Source organism: Lineus longissimus, chromosome 11 (genome assembly GCF_910592395.1).
Source record: "Lineus longissimus chromosome 11, tnLinLong1.2, whole genome shotgun sequence".
NCBI classification, from domain to species: Eukaryota; Metazoa; Nemertea; class Pilidiophora; order Heteronemertea; family Lineidae; genus Lineus; species Lineus longissimus.
In genome coordinates, this window is record NC_088318.1 from 4695431 (window position 1) to 4713416 (window position 17986).

The window sequence follows — 17986 nt, forward strand, 5'->3', positions numbered from 1 at the left end:
TAACGTTTTCGTAAAGTCCCATGTCTTTAGTTTTCCCCATGCAGAGGACTGACAGAGTTATAAGCAAAACTACAAAAGACAACTGTAAAGTGAAGATAAGGTTCTGACTGTACATGTACATCCCCCTGTACATCACCAGAGTGCGTTCATTGGTTGAGGCACAGGTAATGGTTAAACATGCTTTTGTATGGAGGATTTTAATTTGTACACTTCCTGTTTCCTGAGTTCACTGCTTTTCTATATAGAGGTTTCAGAAATATTGCCTCTTCTTCAACTGACGTAGTGCATTTTTTAAGACCAGTTTCTTTCCGAAGCCTATCATGAGCGGCTCATTCGTCGTCCGCGCGTGCAGACTATCACCACTCGGACACCACGACCCTGGGGACTCCCACCAATCCATATTGTCCTCAGCTCATCACAAGCAATGACCATGAACCATATCCAGTAGCGAAAATTGGAATGCGTGCACTGTCCCTTTGGTTTGGTTTGGTGCGTGATAGATGAGGAGTGACGAATTCAGTGAAAGGTGATCTTCGCAACATAAATGAAGAGTTTCATTTCAGGTCGCAAGAGAGTCCATGTTTGGTCCAATCGAACCGATGTGACAGTTCTGCCTCGCGTCACCGACATTAATTTCTCACCTATACAGAGGCGAAACTAAAAATGGGCAGTGTCGAATAATATGTTATAGAGAGGTACTGTGTGGTAAAGGGAAGGGGGAAGGATTCTTGCATCAGGGTAGGTTAGATGCCAAGCGTGATTTTTCAAAAATAGCCATGCACAATTTACCATTTTTCACAATTGTGTTTGAAAAGAAAAGCAACTTTCTACGAAATATTTCCAATGCGCTTAATCACTACAACATCTTACTTACTGGTACCGATCTTGACAGATTTTTTACCTTACTTGTTCAGAAGGTCGTAGAAATGAGTATACATAATGTATACAAGGGCACGAAAACAATTCAAAAATTGTGGCTGTGAGGTGATAATTGAATTGGATTGATGACCTATACATGCTTCCCGAAATTGGTGGCTTGCATTGGAACTAACTTTTTTCCCTTGTCCGTCATCAAAGACATTCAAGTGTGTTGGTCAACCATGACTATCTCCTTTGTCCCTCTACCATAAGGCCTAGTTTCCCCTTATGGCATCACTATTTCGGACACTCAGCGCCCCATTTCTGGAAAGGTGTATAGTACATTTGTAAAGAGATTCAAAATGGGAAAGCGCACATAGACTATTGGAGTGAGAACTTTGCCTGACTGGGAATAACTATTGACTCATCTATCAAACGTCAATGTTTAACTTCAAAAATTTGCAAGTCCAATTGTAAAATTAGCACCATGGGAAAACGTTATGCACATTCTGTGCAGTAGTGAGTACATGTATATGGCAGTAGAGTTTTCTGATGAGAGTGAATTGTCACTTTGGGAAAAAATGAGATCGCGCTTTGATGAAGTTAATTGAAACTGCCAATAGAATAGACAGATGACAGACCACCACTCAAAATAGCCGCACAGGGACTGGGAGAAGCTTTGTCGGAAGTGACGTTGTGATCTACAAAGCAGACATAGAATGTAATATTAAAGCATATTCTCGCTGCCAGTATCAGCTTCCATAGTGTGTCGTCACAGTATACATTAAACATTGCGATTGCGTAGTGTAATCACACTGAAAATGGCCGCGATCACAGATTTGTACATGCCTTGGGGATGAAATTTTAAAAAATAGTTGTCGTTGAAAATAAAATAATGTCAACCAAAATCTTTTAATGAGTCATTTTAACCATGTCAAAAACTTTCGCGTGACTAGATAACAATCAAATGGCCCAGCCGATGCCATTTTGAGGCATCGATTGGCACCATTTGAAGAAGAGGCACATATCGATAGGCACCAATTGAAGCAGGGACGGGACGACGTCATCAATAAATCGAGTTTCTGTCATGCGCAAGGAGGATGCCCGAAGTAATCAGGGGGTTTCGAGATAAAAGGACATGAGCCACCATGCCAGAACTACACTCAGCAGCAACCGGTGATGGCCGGTCGGAGGCTCGCGCGGCTCGCTCAGATTGAAATCGTCCAACGTTCATAAAGAGGAGCTGTCTGCAGTTGTTCTCCATTTCCATTGACACTAAGCGCCGTAGAGGGATATATTTCTTTATTCATGATGGGGGACTTTAACGAGAGCACACACTTGAGTAAGGCCTTCTCGTACGATCGCTTCCAGAGTGTTGAGGATGGAGGTGCGGAGGAAAAACCAATAAAAAAGTTATGTTTTCAAATGATCCCGAAAAGGATAGTTGTGTCATTCATGATGTTTCTTGGATGTGGTAGGTGTATTGTTTTTGTGTTGAATTTCTCTCTCGAATCAGCACTGCGCTCTTGACTGAACTACCGACTCAACAGATTAAAAGACATCAACGCAAGGTGTTTGATGCTGATTCTATCAGAGTCTTTCAATTAATTTATATTTAACGACTCTGATTCTATTAACAGTACGTTGACCCTGCGCTGGCTATGTCCAAAAGAAGATGCAATCGGTTATCCTTTGGTGAAATGTTTCTGGGGACTGCATTGGGGCCCCTCTGTTAAGATATTAGAATTCAGAGTTGTTAGTTTTTTTGCTACATGTATGTCAATCTGTCATCGACGAATGAGTGCCTGTACAAACACGGGGTTTGAGTAACACTCTCCTTTTAATAAGTGAGTCATTATTCTTTAATTTGATGGATTAAGCTGCATGACTGTGGAAACCAATGACACAAATATTTACAAATAATCTGCTGTTACACGAACACTTTCGCAATGAAGAAAGTTCAGTTCCCTTATTAGTAAGATTAAGAATGGTCCCTCAGGGAGCCGGAGTTCAAAGATGTCACTGCAGTGTATTTATATGTACATATCAAGTACACTTCTATTTATTATTTATTCTTAAATGTATTTGGTATTTAGTATTTTACGACTGCAAGCATTTCCTCCCTAATGATTCTCTTAATAATTCAAAGACGAACAGTTCTGTTCAGTGTTTGGTGTTATAGCAGTGTATACTGACTGGTAGTATGCATCCGCTTTGAAAATGTTTCGATGGTTAAAAAGAAGTTGGTACACTTTTTAGTCTTCACATTGAATTCCAAATATGTTGGACTGCAGTGGGTAATTTGGGTCGTTTGGCTAATAATGAAGCAATGGTTTAAAAAATGTACGTCGACACTATTTATAGCATCTTTATAGTGAAACGTGGAGGAGGATGTTTGGGTTCTTGTCCTAACTTAAGCCGATAGAAGACTTGAGTCAGACAGATTTAAAAATGAATTGTTTTTGTAATAATTGTTTAATTGGATGAAATAAAATAGTTATTGGCATAATCAAGGAAGTGCTTATCGAAACCTGAGTACCTTTAAACGAGGCTTACCCTTGGAAATCAAGATGAGAACTGACTACAACAAAAATCCTACCCCCTCATAATCATATGTTGATTAACCCAACCCCAAATATGTCCAATCAGGTACTCCTCTCAGGTCCGTAACGACCTCCAAGACCTCGCTCCTCTTGAGCCCCAGCTCTCCCGGACCCTTGGAACCTATCCCAAATACTTAACGTCTGTGCCTAGTTCTTTCGTAATTACCAAATGATCATAACCCTTGCTGCCCCAGTAAACAATCCTTTTAACATGGGACAATAATAAACCCTTACGACGAATGCTCTCTAACTGGCTGGAACCCAATTCGTTAATCCCCAATACTCATCATATACGTTAAAGTTAATGTTCCTGTATGAAGCGTGTACATAGTCCTCCACGGTAATAGTCCAACGCCATCCACGATCCTCGCCCAATTTCTCCAATTAACAGTCGTGCTTAATAAGCTCCAATAAACCCACTAAAAACTTAGGCCAGACTATCTAGTGATCAGTGAGTAATGTGGCATTATGTTAAAACTACGTGTATAAAGTCAACGAACGTTCAGAAACAAGTCGAGTGACACACACTTTAATTCGCATAAAGTCTAGGCCAACACATCATTAATCGTAAGGCCGCTTTGGTGTCTTTATAGTTTTCTAAGCTCGGACAACTTGCCATATTAGCCGTATATGCCGCTAGCAAGTCTCACGTATTATCCTGACGGAAACGTCTCGCGTATCCCCCGGATGGAAATGTCTAGCGTACCCCATGCCAAGCCCATGTATTTTGTCCTGTTTGTAACTGACAATCATCGGCGTCATCAGAACGTCACTACATATTTTCATTCCAAAACGCTGTGACCTCATTGTCTGTCACACGTATCAGTATAATCGCTATTCCCACTGCCACTCATCCGTTCAAAATCAGACATGAATAAGTGTTGATCCCATTGAGTTCAGTGCTTTCTCCGTCGCTTTTCCTGTGTACTATCAACAGTGTTTCAAATCATTTTCATCTTCAGACCACGAGGCTTTATCACAATTTAATCATTTCCCACACGAAGTCCACCTCAGTTCTTCTATCGGGCTGAGGGAGGGCAAGGACTCACCGGCTGAGTAGCCAGCCCAAAAAGTTACAATAGTAAGCGTAGTAACCCGTCGGCCGCGACTGATCTTGATTTAGCCAATTGACCCTCATATATCTGATGGCCCAAAAAACGCATTGATAATTAGTGCGATATGTGTTCCTTTCCTTGGCTAGGTAGGTTAGATTAAGTTACATGAGAACCCCAACAGGGGGCCTCCCATCGCACAGTACATGGAAACTGTGCGGCTTGTAGGATCAGGATTATCACTGATTCCAACACGAACTAAAATTGTGCTTTTAATAGATACCTTGAGATCACTATCATTTAACCCTCTCTCCTGCTAATAGTCCCCCTTTTAGGCCGGGAATAGCTGCCAGGTGGCAGTCAGTTTTCGGATGGAGAATACCATAATGCTTGGCTAATGCACTGTGAGAACCTTTACCTGTGATGTTCAAGGAGGGTATGAAGGAAGATATGTGTTCTGTCTTTTATGAGCGCCTGGAGTATGTCTTGGAAGCATGTCTTGGAAGGGACCATTTCTAATGTGTGTCACTCCCTCGAGGTTTTATTTACAGTAGCTTGTACATGTAGCACAGTAAATCTGATTTGCACAAATGCACTTAGTTAGTGGCTGTCTCTTCAAAGTTTCTTGACCACAGGGCTGGTTTCTAAATATGATGATCTTATCGTGTTGTCACCGTTACTAACATAGAAAAATATAGGTTTTGGCGCTTTTGAAAAGCCATTTACAAGTAAGTTTTTCGCCGAACACAAATATTCACCCCGTATATTTTTATTGATAAAAAGAAAAAACCCAAATTGTTTTTTAGATTGAAATAAAGACCTTTTCGCTTCCCTGAAAAACCTCTACGGGGTGCATAGATTTGTTTTTGATTCGAAAAGTTTTTCAGAGGCTGATAAACCCCTATTTCTAAGAGGGTAACCTTTCTTTCCAGCTAACATGGGCGTCCTCCGCAGTGTACTGAGCGTAGCCATTGTTGGAATGACAACTAACCACACCGTCAGAAATGTCAACGGCACTGAAGTTCTTGAGGTATGTACTTCTATTGGTGGTAAGACTGGTCTCAAAGGGAAGCCTTGGGGTACTCGAGATTATAATGTGTTTCAAGTCTGTCCCTGGTGAAACTTTGAGCCTTGAGTGAATTGCAGTTTTAGAAAACAAAAACGCCTAAACTCTTGTAGTCAAACCGTCGTTTAGAACCAATTTTTGGACGGAATTCTATATATGATTAACAGAGAATTAAACTGTTCAGAGAATAAATATTATGAGATGGGAACTATGTGATACTCCAGGAGGGAGCAGCATAGTTGAGTACTATGAATTCCAAAGTGCACTATTAAGTATGTACTAATTGACGATGACACACGCCATCTGAAAACCATGTCATCCCAGATTCACTGGCTACTCTACAGGCCTTAGTTGGAAGAATTTTCAGCTGGATTCTGCACGTTTTCAAAGTTCCAAAGGCACAGCAAACTACATACCGACATACATGTATAACGAGCCATCGATCACACAAGCAATCGGCCGGACTACTGCCGTTGGCTTTGCCGACCCATCCCAGCGGACCTATATTACTAATGGACCTGAGCCATTTTTGACGAATGAATTAGATAAAAAATTAGATAAAAATTATTTAGTTCTCTTTTGGGGGATTTGAAATACTATGTCCGGCTATAGCAAATTATTTCATTAAATGAACATTTTGTGTTTTGCATTGGTTATGATATGGTTTTATCTGCTCCAGACTAAATATGATAAAATGCATAAAAAGCCACGCCATGCCTAAATACCGCCTGGAATGTTAGTTTGGTTTTCAAACATCATTTTGGGCCATTTTGATTTTGAATAATATCAACTACCAGAATACTTGACTTGCCAAACTCAGAAATGCAGCGCCACTCGCGGACAAAGACAGAACAACTCGACATTGTTTTCCGGTTTTCGCTGCTCATGCGTACCAGCCGTCATCTTTCGCGGCGACGGACGAGAAAAACAACTGTGCTACACGCAGTGAAAGCAAATTTACACAGGTAAAGTGGTTATAACTGTGGTACGTCTGTTTCTTAACACGTAATAGTTATCAGATTGCTAAATTATCGCAAATCATGAGCCTTAAAGAACTTTTTGAACTCTCAAAAACTTACACAAAACAAGTTCAGATTGCCGCCATTATTAGTTTCCGGATGGCTGGTACGCATGCGCAGCGAAAACTGGTGAAAAAAATGTTGAGTTGTTCTATCTTTGTCCGCGAGTGGCGCTGCATTTCTGAGTTTGGCAAGTCAAGTATTCAGTTCGATTCTAAAATAGGAACTCCTTTTCTAGATTTTACGGGATCGGAAAGATTTTCTCGCACAGGCAGTTAAAACAGTACACGGCCGCGTATCGTGTCAAATTCTGACATGTCTCACGAAAACGCTAATAAAACAATTTAGAATCATTGAAACTTTTTCAAATTCACTTATGACATTGACAATATTTCAACAATGTGTGATGAAAATCCCCGCATTGAATTATTTAAAATCACGAAAATGTATGTATACAGAATGTAACTATTATAAGGACCATATAGCATATTTAATTGTGAACTGATCATAGCATCAGCTGGGTAAAATTTGACGTATCGATGTTTTGCATGAACTAGTTCGTTAGGTTGTGTGTCAAGGAGCTATCAACACAGAAAACCTCCCTGTAAAGACATCTGACAAGGAGTGTTCCCTGAAAGAATCGTTTTGCCGGTTGTGTCAAGGAGGTTTTAAAACTGAAAACCTCCCTGTAAAGTCCTCAGCACAGATGTGTTCTTGCTAATTAGGCTTACAGAAACGCCTGTTGAGACATCAATTTTTGATAACTTTATGTTTATTTTGAAACGAGCAACTCATTCACTATGTACAACCAGTAGAACCTCTCTATTAAGGACACCCTCGAGACTGACAAGTGCTGTCCTTAATAGAGAGGTGTCCTGATTAGAGAGGTCAAATTGAATGGAAACAAACAATTTGGGACAATAACTAGTGTCCTTTATAGAGAAGTTGTCCTTTAACAGAGGGGTGCCTACTAAGGGAGGTTCTACTGTACATGTAGTATTACTGGACTGATGCTTTGTTCATTCTGCCAACTTTCATTTTCAGGGTGGTTTCCAGTGGAATTCCCGCTTACAGGGTGTCGTACTGAGTTCATTCTTCTACGGTTATGTCCTAACCCAGATACCGGGTGGTAAGTAGAACATGAAGAACAAAGCCCAGGTTCCACCGGTAGTTAATCCACTGCGCCGGACGCCGCAGTGAGAGGGTTACGCACGGCCCGAACGGGTTCATGGTAATTCAAAACACTCGAGCGCAACCCGCGGTGGGAAGCAAAAATTATCATAGTCCTCAAGTATCGACCTTCGGTTTGAATACGTCATAAGTCTCTCGAGTAGTCAACAAGAGCTACAAACCACGGCTTCATAATCATCAGTTCATACATAGCCGTACATGTACGTTGTCTTCCTGGTTGTTTTTACGAACTTGTGGTTTAAATCATTGAAATCTTCCCAGACAGCATGAATGTACATCATCTGTGACAGTGTACTATAATTTACATGTATCTGTACCCTTCCAGGATGGCTAGCTAATCGTTACGGTGGAAAGATAGTGTTCGGGATAGGTACTGCGGTGACCGGACTTCTCACTCTCATCCTTCCAGTGTGCGCCAAGGAGAATGTCTATTACATCATAGCACTGCGGACTTGTCAAGGCTTGGCTTTGGTAAGATAATTGGCTAACAAGCTAGACACGGGATGTTCTCGTGAATACCGGTAGCATATCCTTTCTGTACTATAAATGTAGGACCATACATTTCGGAGGTCCACAAAAGGGTACCAGTAGGACTAAGTAGGCCCTGGTCCCGCCTTTATTGTGACAATCTGCAAAGCACCGCTTCCCACACCGCCCTGGAATATTGACTAACAAAATATTAGAAATACCCGCTGATGTGGCTTACAGATCTTTAGCCAATGACTGTGACGACCTGTGCAACATATAAATCAATGGCCAATTATAATACATGCAATATATGGCACCCCAAGCGTCCTCTTCAAAATGGCACCCGATACCGGTATTCACGAGGACGACCTATATTTTAATTTCGGTTGCTTGTAATGGCGGTTGTTGTCACTTCATTTTGTAGGTCTGATTCCATCAAAACGGGAAACTGGCGGTTTCCCGCATTCCGCTGGCTTTGTTGCCGGTCAAGTCACTTCAGCCGAGCCGATAACCTACATGAAATAAATCCATGCCAGTGAAAGCCGCACGATTTCCCGGGTTCGCCGATATAGTGAAACTGGCATTTGCGGTGCTGAACTATAAGATAATATTCTTCAGTAAATTCCATTTAAAAAAGACGATGATCTGAATGTTGGAACTAAGTCGTCAATGCTAGTTTAATGCACCAAGCTCCGACTGCAGCAATCGAGATCATCTCACTAGCATCCTCGTTTCAAAGCTGAAAATGTTTTGGAGGATATACAATTTTACTTATTCCTGTTGATACGGAGCAAGTGAGCAGGGGCCACGAGGGAAATGTGTGTTATTAAATACAAACTACTATTTCTGTTGTTTATTTCAGGGGGTGTGTTTCCCTGGTATATACGGCATCATGAGAAACTGGGTGCCGCCTCTCGAAAGAAGTAAACTAATGACCACGTCTATTGCAGGTAATAAAACCAAATCTTATAGTTCATCCTAATATCACCAAATGCACTCTAAGTCAGTATGCCTGCGCTTTGAGTGGTGCGGAGTTGGTACACATCATCTCAAGTCGACTCTCATTTTTGTTGAAGTTTGGTGACAGGCAAATGAAGCGTTTGCATAAATTTTCTTTGTCTTTTTTTTAATTTGGATTTCGATTAAATGTACTGACCCATTCAAGCATAAAGTGAACATTCTGCGACATGATATATCAAAACACTTTGTTCTGTAAAGGTTTAATCATATTTCCTTGAGTTCAGTCAGCCATGTTGATTTCCCAATGGCCGCTGACCAACAATCAGCCAGGTAAAACCGCGAGTTGCAACCCATGAACTGGCCAATGCTGTCAGCCATTTCAAAATTCAACCCACCAGACACGATGTTCCCAAATCAACGTCCTGTGATTGGCTCATTTAAAATGATTGCCCCGGCGATGCAGAATGTTGATCTTCTGATTGGCTAATACAAGTTAAAGAACCGCCGGTTATGATAACTTCAATTCTTCAGTGTGGTCAAAAATTGTCAAATGATTTTTTTTTTCATATCGTTATCCTGTAACCATTTGTACATGTATGACGTCGCACTGCATTACACTATATTTATGAACGATTTGCTAAAGGTTGAACCTAAAAGGGGATCATAGGCAGCAGCTTTATTGATCAGTTAAAGTTATACATATGCGCCGATAGACGTCTCTTGGAGAAACAATCCGATTATGATCTCCGTCACCTGGAGACCACCCACCACCACCAACATCACCATAATCTTTATCGCTATCATCATCATTGCCGTCGTCGTCAAATATGGTTTTTGGCCATTGATTAACTTTTGCTGGCATAGCGCATGGGTTCAGCAAAAGAGAGAATGATAAACAGAAAATTAATGGTAAAAGTAATAGTCTAAAAAATAAAGTTAAACAGTTTAATTGTTGATCCGAAGGTTTGCGCATTCTACAATCAATAGTTCCGAGTGCATACACAGTTGATAATTTGGTGTCATTTCGCATTGCACAGACAACGAGAAAATGAGAGATTGGTGTAATTGGTAGATTCGACCATCCCCTTCCGATTTCCTACATTGACATTTTCCCTGATGGATCATCTGAATGCATTCTAATGCAGTATCCTGCATTAAATATTCATCGCTGCCCATATTTGCCTTTCAATTAGATTAGTCCTCACAATCTGCAGTAACAGACTTTCCCGTTATACATGTATCTCTGATTTACTTTCTGATTTGTTCGTAAACTGGTAATATGGGTAAAAGGTTATGCTGGTAATGCACGATTTTGCTGCCGAAATTGAATGCGTCACAAGTTTGATTACTTTCCTAAACTTCCCAGATACGTAGAAAAAATCAAATTTAACTTTATCAAAGAATTTGCTCCTGGAAAGTTTTTGTTCGTTCTTTTCCGAAAAAAAGTATTGAAGGGCTTGGGTTTCTGTAGAACCTTTATGCCTTTAACTGTCACCGTACAATAGGAAAAACACTTTTCCAAGGGAATGGGGATGGGGGGGGGTTAGGCTGCCATGCCGATCCACCGTTGTTGTGCGTATATCCATCCTTCACCGCCGATAACTCCCCCCTGATCGGCCGTCAGAAGGGCTATTACATTATCGGTAGTCTCCCTGCATTCCCTTCCTTTCCCATGCGTTCTCTGATATTGAACTGGACTTATGGATGTAACTGCGCTTCTCCTTTTAATCCATAATTCAGTTCAAGTGATTATAAGTCAATGCACATTTTTACTCCTTCAGGCAAGGAGATTGGCGTACTAATCTGCCTCGGTCTGTCAGGTGTACTCACAGAGATCTTAGAGTGGCCTTCGGTGTTCTACTGTTTTGGTAAGTGAACTGCGTTATACTGCATGGCGGCTACATGTAGCCAGAGAGTATCTTAATTGAAATGTACCACCGACTGTACAATGTATGAGAAGAAACTGTACAGTACGTTTTCGTATAAATCTAATCCATGGAATCGGCCATCTTGGTTTTGACAGAGCCTGGTAGAACATTTGATTCAGGTGTACACACCGATGTACACATTGTTGTAAATTCTATCAAGTTCTCACAGGCATGATGGCGAAAACGACATGATAGAAACAAGTTTCGCTAGACTCAGATGTACACACCGATGTACACATTGTTGTAAATTCTACCAGGTTCTCACAGGCATGATGGCGATAACGACATGATAGAAACAAGTTTCGCTAGAAATCTTAAGTTTTAACTACTGTAACACTAATTGTACGTTTAAAATGTATTCTGTAACTTCAGGTACCCTCGCTCTGATATGGTGTATAGGATGGCTTTTTGTGGTATATGAGACGCCCGAGAGTCATCCTACAATAACACAGGAAGAGCTAGAATATCTCAACAAGAACGTCGGCTGCATGACATCATCAAAGGTATGGGTACGCTTTTGAATTTGTAAAACCACGGACACGACCACACTCATAAAATCAATCTCCAAACGAATAACCTTTAGTATTGTGTAACTGCTCTGGTAGTCACTGGTAGTCCCTATTGCACCGACTGTGAAATTAGTTGTTTCAACTATCGAAATACATAGTAATTCTTAACCATTTTGATAGTCATTTCTTTTTAAATACTACTTGACCATCAGTTTTACAACTGCTTCTGCTTATTTCCCAGTTGGTGCAATAGGAACTTCAAGATTAGGTGTACTAATGAATTCTAGAGGTGTAGAATACAACTGTTGTAACATTGCGTTTGGTTGATCATTAAAGTCATTAATTTAAAGTCGTATCAATAGCATACCGCGAAGATGACGTCACTGCAGCTCCTGCCCTCTATTTCCCCATCGCTGAATTACAGGCAATGTCGGACAAACATGCGGTTTCGTAATGGATTCAGGCTTTCTAACTTGGGCAGTTAGATTCAATCTGGCACATGTCCGAGTGTTGGAAATACTACATAATTGTTCTGAATATTTCTCTCTCTGACTCTATGGTATCATTCATGCTAAAAACAATGCAGGGTCAAAGACAATTGACTTTGAAATAAGCTCAAATGCGTAGAAATAAGTGTCGATGTCCGACTGTCACGTGACTAAAACGTCATCAATATCGTATGCAAATGACTTTGTGAGCTATAAATAGTAACTTCGCGGAATGCTATTGGACTGCGCGATTTTAAGACAAAAAATAAGAAATCTAAGAAAAATTTGAAATCTAAGACGAAAAATAACTCCTGTTTATTTTGTATTCCAGCATAACGTACCCTATAGAAAAATCTTCACCAGTTTGCCAGTGTTGGCCATCATCATTCTTGACATGTGTACCTACTGGAGTTACTACCTTATGCTGGCGGAGTTGCCTACCTATATAAGCCAAGTACATCACTATCAAATAGAAAAGGTTAGAATCGTCTGCTCAGCTTGTCAATGCTTTCTGAGCTTCCTGAGGAGCTAAAAAGCACGACATTTTTAGCTCACCTCTTGGGAGCTTATACGATACCGTGGCGTCCGTCGTCCGTTAGCGGAGCACGTTTCGTCACCGCTAAGGCTAGATGGCAAAAACTTGGTGTGATGGTGCTTTGGGCAATATGCCCAGATGTATTTTTCTTTTACGCGATATAACCTACTTTCTGGCCTCCAGGCGGCCATCTTGGAAATAGGTTTTTTACCCTTTTGAAGCTTACAGATGTACGTAGAGTGACGAAATTTTTATGGTGGGTGTATCTGATAAGGTTAAATGACATTTCACCCGGTTTTTTTTCACATAAACTCCATTAGCGCTGCAATATTGTCCCATTTTCCGATAGGTGCTTAACAAGTAAATCTAACTTACACTTTGATCATTTCGCGAAAAAGGCATTTGAATTTGACCAACGTGCTTAGGCTACAACACATCATGAGCTGAATTATTGTACTTCCGGCCCTAGCCTGCGGCCATTGAGATTTTTGTACCCAAGGTAGGCCATAACGTAAATCACCGTCATAATTCTCAGATGCGGTGTATACTCAATTTGGTCAAATGTCAGTTTAAAAGTGTCGAGGAAGGTATTCTATGTTCAACATACACACTCTCATTGTTAACTTAAACCTTTTTGTTCCAGACAGGCTGGATATCGGCGCTGCCCTACGCCTTTCTGTTCTTCAGTGGAGTAATCAGCGCCCAGATAGCCGACTTGCTCATCTCTAGCAACAAAATCTCCAGGACGAGAGCAAGGAAGCTATTTTCAACACTATGTGAGTCTAGTTAGGTTTCAATCCGTGACTGAATATGCCTCCCTTCCTTCCGCGTTCACACTACCACAAAGGTGATTGACGAACGGAAATATACCGGTGTAACATCTGTGGTTGTTCCCCATGTTTCAGTGTTTCCAAACAATAGGCAGCTAGAGAGACCATGACTTTTCAATAGGGGGGATACACAGAAAAACTCGTCAATCTATTTTTGAGCGTTCCCAAACAATGAGGGGAAACACTCAAAAACAGAAACACTCAAAAACATTACACCGGTACAAAAGAAGGCTAGGTAAGCCCATTTTCCCCCAAACTGAGCTCAAAAGTAGTTTCCTTGGACGCTGATGTGACCTGAACATGCACAGTGCAAAAAAAGTTATGCTGTTTGATCGATTAGGAAGGCAGGTTCATTTTTCGCTGTCTACTGGGCAAAAGAAATCGTGAATCACAGCACGCAAGAATTTGTGCTACATGTAGTAAAAACCACTTAGCAATTAGCTGCTATCGTTGATTTTGTTGATCCCATTGAAGTACACCATCAACCATACACTCCTTTCTTGAGGGTATAAGTACGATGATTTTCCATTTTTCACAGGCTAAGTTTAGTTAAGTTTTGTTTAGTTTTAAAAGTTTAGTTTTAAAAGTTTAGCTTTAAAAGTTACTCATCCGATCAATCTTAGTTTTCTGTACGAGATTTGTTCTTTTTACAGGTTGTATAGGATTGAATTCTTTCCTTTTGGGAGTGGCTTTCTCCAATAACGGCGTGGTGGCAGTTCTGTGTCTCAACATATCATTTACATTCCTTGGCTTGTCGTACCCAACCTTCCCAGTCAATGCCCTGGACATAGCCCCGCAGGTGAGTGCTACAATATTCCAGGGAAGTGCAGTGGCAGAGTGGAAGAGCGTCCGACTTGTGATCAGAAGGCTCTGCAGTCCAAGTATCAAGTGGCACTGCAGAGATTCTTCGTCCCTCGGACACTCTATCCTCTCGTACTTTTACACCGGTGTGAGCTGCATCCAATAGTGTTTTCTGAAGTCTAAATCACTTGTCCGAGCACCAGTTGTCGCTTAACCTTCAAGCTTACTGATATCGAAAAAAAACCATGTCGGGACCTGTGAGCCGTTAAAGGGGTATCCGCGCCGTTCGTTGTTTCTGGTGATCCAGGAAAATAGAAATGCAGCCTGCACAATGTCGTAGTGCAATTATTGTGCATTCGAATTGGTCGAAACTTGGTATTCATAGTATTTGTATATCAGTGCACACAATGGCAATGCTGAAATTTATCTTAACATGTAGTGCGTTTGAAATTTTTTCAAATATCAATCTCAAATTTCTAATTTTAACGAACGGCAAAGGCCTTTAACTAAGAATGTTATGAGAACAGTTTCTTCTTACATATTATAACTTGGCTCTTATTTCTGGTTATTTTTCTTTGATCTTCTATCATTTCACTTCCAGTATTCCAGCATCATTATGGGCGTATCCAACTGTGCGACGGTTATGTCCGGCATCATTAGCCCTATTGTAACTGGACACATAGTTGTCGAGGGGGTACGTATACCATCACACAACTCTTCTTGACGATAAAGCTCATGGGCAGACGGTAGTTGGTAAAGCCTCGACGCAGATTTTGGACGCTGGACGCTAAGTTTTGCACTGATCATTGGATTGCATCGCCTGCATTCAATAAATCTCGCCTCCAGTCTTATGAATTGCAGTGGGCCCTATCGAATTGACGGAAGGACTGGACTGGAACGGTTTGGGACTTTTAGTAGCGGGATCGAGTTCCGTCTGTGACGCGGGAATGTTCAACCTGGTGTTATGACTGTGGTGGTGAGCTGACCTTGAGGTACTCATCACAGAGTGGAACCGAAGAATCCAGCCGTGAATAAATCTCCATGTCCCGTCTCAGTTGACCCGAACGGGTCACCTTGATGAACCCAACGTGTACAGGATTTTAAAAATCGCAACAGAATCGAACCAATAACCACAACAAAGCACTTCACCACCAGGAAGAATGTGTATAACACCAGTGTATTATACGCGCCGGTCACCGATCCAAAGGTTGACCGCGCTCAACGTTGCTTCACTTCCACTCTGGGGCCACCGCGCCAACCACTGGGCCATAAAGGAATTCCCTCATGGCCGGCGGGTTAAGCCGTGCCATATATATGGGGGTACAATACATCATTCCACCCTTCGGACAGAGATGGATCGTCCGCGATCCTACTTAGCGTTTCATGCGTCTCAGTACCGAACTACAAATCCAGAGCTCGCATCGCGTGGGAAGGTCGCCAGATCTATTATACGCGCCGGCCACCGATCCGAAGGTTGACCGCGCTCAACGTTGCTTAACTTCCACTCTGGGGCCAACGCGCCAACCACTGGGGCATAAAGGAATTCCCTCATGGCCGGCGGGTTAAGCCGTGCCATATATCTGGGGGTACTATACAACCAGCTCATCAACAAATAGACGTGTGCAAATCTATTATAAGTAAGTCACGTTCGGATAAGTACGGTCACACCATCAACCGCCCCCTAGCCATTCCAGCCCAGTCCGTTCCGTGAAATCGATGATGCCCGTTGGGCCACCTGTGTCCCTCTGATGACAGTGCACTAGTCTAGACAATAATTGAGGAAGTTCAATAAGGGATGGTCGTCTCATGTTACAGTACAGTGCAAGTTATTGAGGTCAACGCTATAAACCGTCCAGCGTCCAAGTCTGCGTCCAGAAGTTACCAATTACCTGGGCAGACTGCTTATTGCAATGACTAATGCTTGGTTGCTCAATTCAGCTGAAAGGGTGGATGTCGTCCTGGGTGCCGACAAATGGTACCCAGTTTCGAGATCGACTGGACAATAAGTACCCTGGGTGCCATTTCACTAGACAAACAGCACCCAGCTTCTTTTTGCCTGGCTTTCGGATCTTAGGGAAGGTTTTTAGAGCGCGGATGGAAACGGGGACGGTCGCCATCTTGCAAAATGATGGTTATCGTGACAAGTGACCTCCGTGAGCGTGGGGCCAACCTCGGTTGTAGGTATAGAAAAAGTGTAGAAGAAGAAGCTGGGTGCTTATTGTCCAGTCGATCTCGAACCTGGGTTCCATTTGTCGGCACCCAGGACGACATCCACCCTTTCGGCCTCAATTCAAGCACTTCTCTATTAACTAAGTTACTTTTAACTTGGCGTTGTATCTTTCAACAGTGGTGCGTCAAGATATAGAATCTGAACTTTAATGTCATTTCAGACTGCCCTCGAATGGCGGACCGTGTTCTGCATGACTGTCGTGATTCACGTTTTCGGCTCTGCCTTCTACCTTTTCTTCGCCTCCGGTGAGAGGCAGCCGTGGACTGAGGAATACCAACAGCACTTCGATGAGATTGACGTCACGGAGAATCCTGAACAGTTTACCTTAAACAAAGATGACGTTACTGGTGAAAAGTATCAGAAATTCGATGAATGAACAACTGCACGTAGCCTATAATACATGTACATGTATACATGTACGTGACAAATTTTAGCAAGAGTTGTGTAACTGATCGTCACCAAAGTGGAGTTTGACAATGTTCAAGCTTAAGGTACATTTTGAATATGTCGTCGATTTTCAGTTTGATCCATGACCAGTGTAAACCCAAAGGTTTGAGAAGCTTATACAATGTAGTTTGTGGCCTTAGCTTAGTTTGTGGTCTTTGATCGGAATTTGAAGAAGTTCTAAGCCCTGCTAAGTGTCGGGTCGAGAGATATGCGATCCTGTCCCCTCTCCTCAAGTAAAATGTAGTCTACCGTGAGTGAAAATCGCGCAGCCGGTAAGAGGACATCCTGAGATCAGGCTTTTTTTACTCCTACGTTTGAAATATTGAGAGGCGGAGTATCGTGAAAACAACTGGTGCCAGGATGGCAAGAGGAAGGCTTTGAATTAACCAAACTACACTACAGCGACACTGGATTACAGGTTAGATGCAGTCCAGGTACAGCACTCTTGCTTGACATTAATTTCAAAGAGAAATCTAGGCCCCAAGGTCCGAAAGGAGAAATCGAGAAAATTGCGAAGTCCTGCGGAAAAGGTGACATCATCTCAGATGCGGAATAATCGCGACCACATGGTGTCATGAAAAAGAACCCTAAAACTAACCACGAAAATTGCCAACCCTATGAAACCTCATTCGAACCATTCGCTACCTCACTCGGCCCTTTTTTGCGGATAGGTACAATCGGAGCCTGGAAGAGTCATTTTACCGTTTTTCAGAGTGAACGATTCGATGAAATGGTTGAGAGAAAATTAGCTGGCTCGGGGTTGGAGTTTTGTAAGGAGTGAGATCCAGAGTGGCCGTTCGCAAACACGACGCTCTACCGCGGCCCCGGCGTTCCCTCTGCACTTAAAGTGTTTATTCTCCAGAGAATATTTAGGCGTTCTCCAAGGCGGATGAGCGTTTCTTTGCCTGCAACTACGGTTAGGTGCCAGTCGGGTTTATTGGTTCAAAGACTCCGATGAGTCCATGCAAGATGTTTCTCACTTGGTGGTGTGGTTTTCTTCC

At 42.0% G+C, this 17986-nt stretch overlaps 1 protein-coding gene across 1 annotated transcript; it reads left to right on the forward strand.

The window, feature by feature from the left end:
• The first annotated feature begins 2037 nt into the window (after positions 1 to 2037).
• Positions 2038 to 17562, forward strand: LOC135495969 (vesicular glutamate transporter 2-like). Its single transcript, XM_064785035.1, has 12 exons — positions 2038 to 2332; positions 5446 to 5543; positions 7643 to 7727; positions 8115 to 8260; positions 9120 to 9207; positions 10999 to 11085; positions 11518 to 11648; positions 12474 to 12620; positions 13321 to 13453; positions 14161 to 14306; positions 14910 to 15002; positions 16699 to 17562. Exons 1-12 carry the CDS (start codon positions 2167 to 2169, stop codon positions 16912 to 16914), a joined length of 1536 nt encoding a protein of 511 aa, XP_064641105.1. The 5' UTR covers positions 2038 to 2166; the 3' UTR covers positions 16915 to 17562.
• The last annotated feature ends 424 nt before the right edge of the window (positions 17563 to 17986 follow it).